This window comes from Salvia splendens, chromosome 14 (genome assembly GCF_004379255.2).
Source record: "Salvia splendens isolate huo1 chromosome 14, SspV2, whole genome shotgun sequence".
In the NCBI taxonomy this organism is placed as follows: domain Eukaryota; kingdom Viridiplantae; phylum Streptophyta; class Magnoliopsida; order Lamiales; family Lamiaceae; genus Salvia; species Salvia splendens.
The window spans coordinates 26,984,695-26,986,810 of NC_056045.1; the positions used below are offsets into that span (position 1 = coordinate 26,984,695).

Consider the following 2,116-nt stretch of genomic DNA (forward strand, 5'->3'; position numbering starts at 1 on the left):
GCCACTAAAAATGACTAGTCAGAACAATTACACACATAAATTATGTTTGATTATTTGCATTAATATGACTTCTATTACGTTATTCGATTGAATAAATACGACTCGAATTAATATCATAACAATGTCCGGTAAAATTAATATAACATTCTTATAACTTTATAATTTTTTCTCTTTGTATAACTAAAATTAATCTCAAAGAATAATTACGAGATAAATAAATTCGACAAGTTAATCTATATTAATCCGACCGACTCTTATTAATATTATTCGGTTGGATAAATACGACTCAACTTAATTTCATAACAATGTCCGGTAAAATTAATAGTACTACTCCTATGAACTTATGATTCTTCATCTTTGTATAATTAAAATTAAAATTAAAATTAATCTCTAAGAATAATATTCGGGATAAGAAAAGTCGACAAGTTAATCTCGAGCAATCGATACTTCTAGAAACATTTCAGGGAGTACTATATAAGAGCCACGTCAGTGATAGTGATGACGCACCCCTATTCTGCCCGCCTCAAACAATTCTTCTGTTTCGTTACTGTGTGTAATTTACACGCACTTGAGGTGTATCTCTCCAATGGGCGAGGTCTCTCTCGCTCTCTCTCTCTCTCTCTCTGTTATATATTTGTATGTATCCAACAAATTTGTTGGTTATTTACATGTTTTTTGTGAATTTGGTGCAGGAAAAGCCAGCTGAGGATAAGAAGCCGGAAGCTCCGAAGGCGGCGGCGGAGGAGAAGAAAGAGGAAGCTCCGAAGGCGGCGGAGGATGGGAAGAAAGAGGCGGAGGCGCCGCCACCGCCTCAGGAAATCGTTTTGAAGGTGTTCATGCACTGTGAGGGCTGCGCGAGGAAAGTCCGCAGATGTCTCAAAGGATTTGAAGGTACTAATTTGAATTGTTTTCACGTAAAACTGCTAGTTTTTCATTTTGAATTGATTTAATTAATATTTTTTCCTTTTTTTTTTTTTAATTTCAGGAGTTGAGAATGCGATAACTGATTGCAGAGCGAGTAAGGTGGTGGTGAAAGGCGAGAGAGCAGATCCGATGAAGGTTTTCAAGCGAGTGCAGCGGAAGAGCCACCGCCAAGTCGAGCTCATTTCTCCGATTCCAAAGCCTCCGACACCGCCGGAGGAGCCGCAGGAGAAGGAGGAGGCCAAAGCTGAGGAGAAAAAAGAGGAGGTATATGTTCAATTTCAAATCGAATTTGTGTTTTTTTTCTCTGTTGCTGAGATTCAATATTTGAGCTCTGGTTTCAATTTTGGTTGCAGCCTTCTGTGATTACTGTGGTGTTGGGGGTTTATATGCACTGCGATGCTTGTGCACAGGAAATCAGAAAGCGCATTCTCAGAATGAAAGGTGCTCTGTCTCTCTCTCTCTTCACGCCATTGATGCTCTGAAAATCCTTCAATTTCAATTAATTGAAAGAGAATCTAGGTCTATTGGAAGAACAATTCAACTCAAAATAAGTTTAATTTGCAGGGATTGAAAGCGCAGAGGCGAATCTGGCGAACTCACAGGTAACCGTGAAAGGAGTGATGGAGCCGAAAGCCCTCGCCGATTACGTTTACAAAAAAACCGGCAAGCACGCTGCGATCGTGAAGGTCGATCCAGAGAAGAAAGAGGAGGAGAAGGCGAAGGAAGAGAAGAAATCGGAGGGAGAAAAATCGGACGCTAAGAAACCGGAGGAGGAAGGCAAGGAAACGAAATCCGGCGAGGCTGCTACGGCGGAGGAGGAGGATCTGAAGATGGAGCTGAGGAAGAACGAGATGTACTACAACTACTACCAGCAGCATAGATATGTGCACGAGCAGATGAATGCTCAAACGCAGATGTTCAGCGACGACAATCCAAATGCATGTGTGGTCATGTAAATTTGGAGGAAGGTGAGGGGCAGAATGGGAAGAGTGTTTTGAGGGGTAAGACTGACTTTTTGCTTTGGGCAACATATGTCTTGGTGTGTGGCGTGCTCCCATGTCTTGGAAGGTGTATTCAGTAATGCATAGTATAAATCTACATTAAGATTTGTAGAATTTTGTACCTTGTTTTAATTTATAATGTTTGTCGCATAATTGCTCTCAATAATACTACACTAGTATTTTATTTTTAA

General features: G+C 40.4%; 1 protein-coding gene across 1 annotated transcript; it reads left to right on the forward strand.

Annotated features, from left to right (window-relative positions):
- Positions 1 to 509: 509 nt before the first annotated feature.
- Positions 510 to 2,116, forward strand: LOC121765913 (heavy metal-associated isoprenylated plant protein 7-like). The gene is made up of 5 exons (XM_042162201.1): positions 510 to 595; positions 693 to 891; positions 986 to 1,188; positions 1,278 to 1,365; positions 1,489 to 2,116. Exons 1-5 carry the CDS (start codon positions 587 to 589, stop codon positions 1,878 to 1,880), a joined length of 891 nt encoding a protein of 296 aa, XP_042018135.1. The 5' UTR covers positions 510 to 586; the 3' UTR covers positions 1,881 to 2,116.